The sequence below is a fragment of the Buceros rhinoceros genome, unplaced genomic scaffold (assembly GCF_000710305.1).
Source record: "Buceros rhinoceros silvestris isolate BGI_N320 unplaced genomic scaffold, ASM71030v1 scaffold21037, whole genome shotgun sequence".
NCBI lineage: Eukaryota > Metazoa > Chordata > Aves > Bucerotiformes > Bucerotidae > Buceros > Buceros rhinoceros.
In genome coordinates this window covers 3,398-3,719 of record NW_010420691.1, presented here as the reverse complement: position 1 = coordinate 3,719, position 322 = coordinate 3,398, and the positions used below count along the sequence as shown (strand labels likewise).

The 322-nt window shown below is 63.4% G+C and overlaps 1 protein-coding gene across 1 annotated transcript in view; it reads left to right on the top strand.

Moving 5' to 3' along the window:
• The window catches only part of KCNK3 (potassium channel, subfamily K, member 3), a gene marked incomplete at both ends in the record, with an annotated part of 829 nt that extends 510 nt beyond the window's left edge, over nt 1-319 (top strand). Inside the window, 1 exon segment of the mRNA XM_010139399.1 lies at nt 20-319. Within this exon segment, the coding sequence (XP_010137701.1) occupies nt 20-319 (300 nt within the window).
• Between the last annotated feature and the right edge of the window lie 3 nt (nt 320-322).

Sequence of the window (322 nt, the reverse complement as noted above, 5' to 3'; positions counted from 1 at the left end):
CCCCAAGAACAAGCCACAGGATGTGGCCTTCAGCTTCGTCTACATCCTGACGGGGCTGACGGTCATCGGGGCTTTCCTCAACCTGGTGGTGCTGCGTTTCTCCCCGGCCGTGCCGGCAGCCACGGGTGGTGGCGGGGGCGGCTTTCGGAACGTCTACGCCGAGGTTCTCCACTTCCAATCCATGTGCTCGTGCCTGTGGTACAAGAGCCGGGAGAAGCTGCAGTACTCCATCCCGATGATCATCCCCAGGGACCTCTCCACCTCAGACACCTGCGTGGAGCAGAGCCATTCCTCACCCGGTCGCTGTCCGGAGACCCCCTCC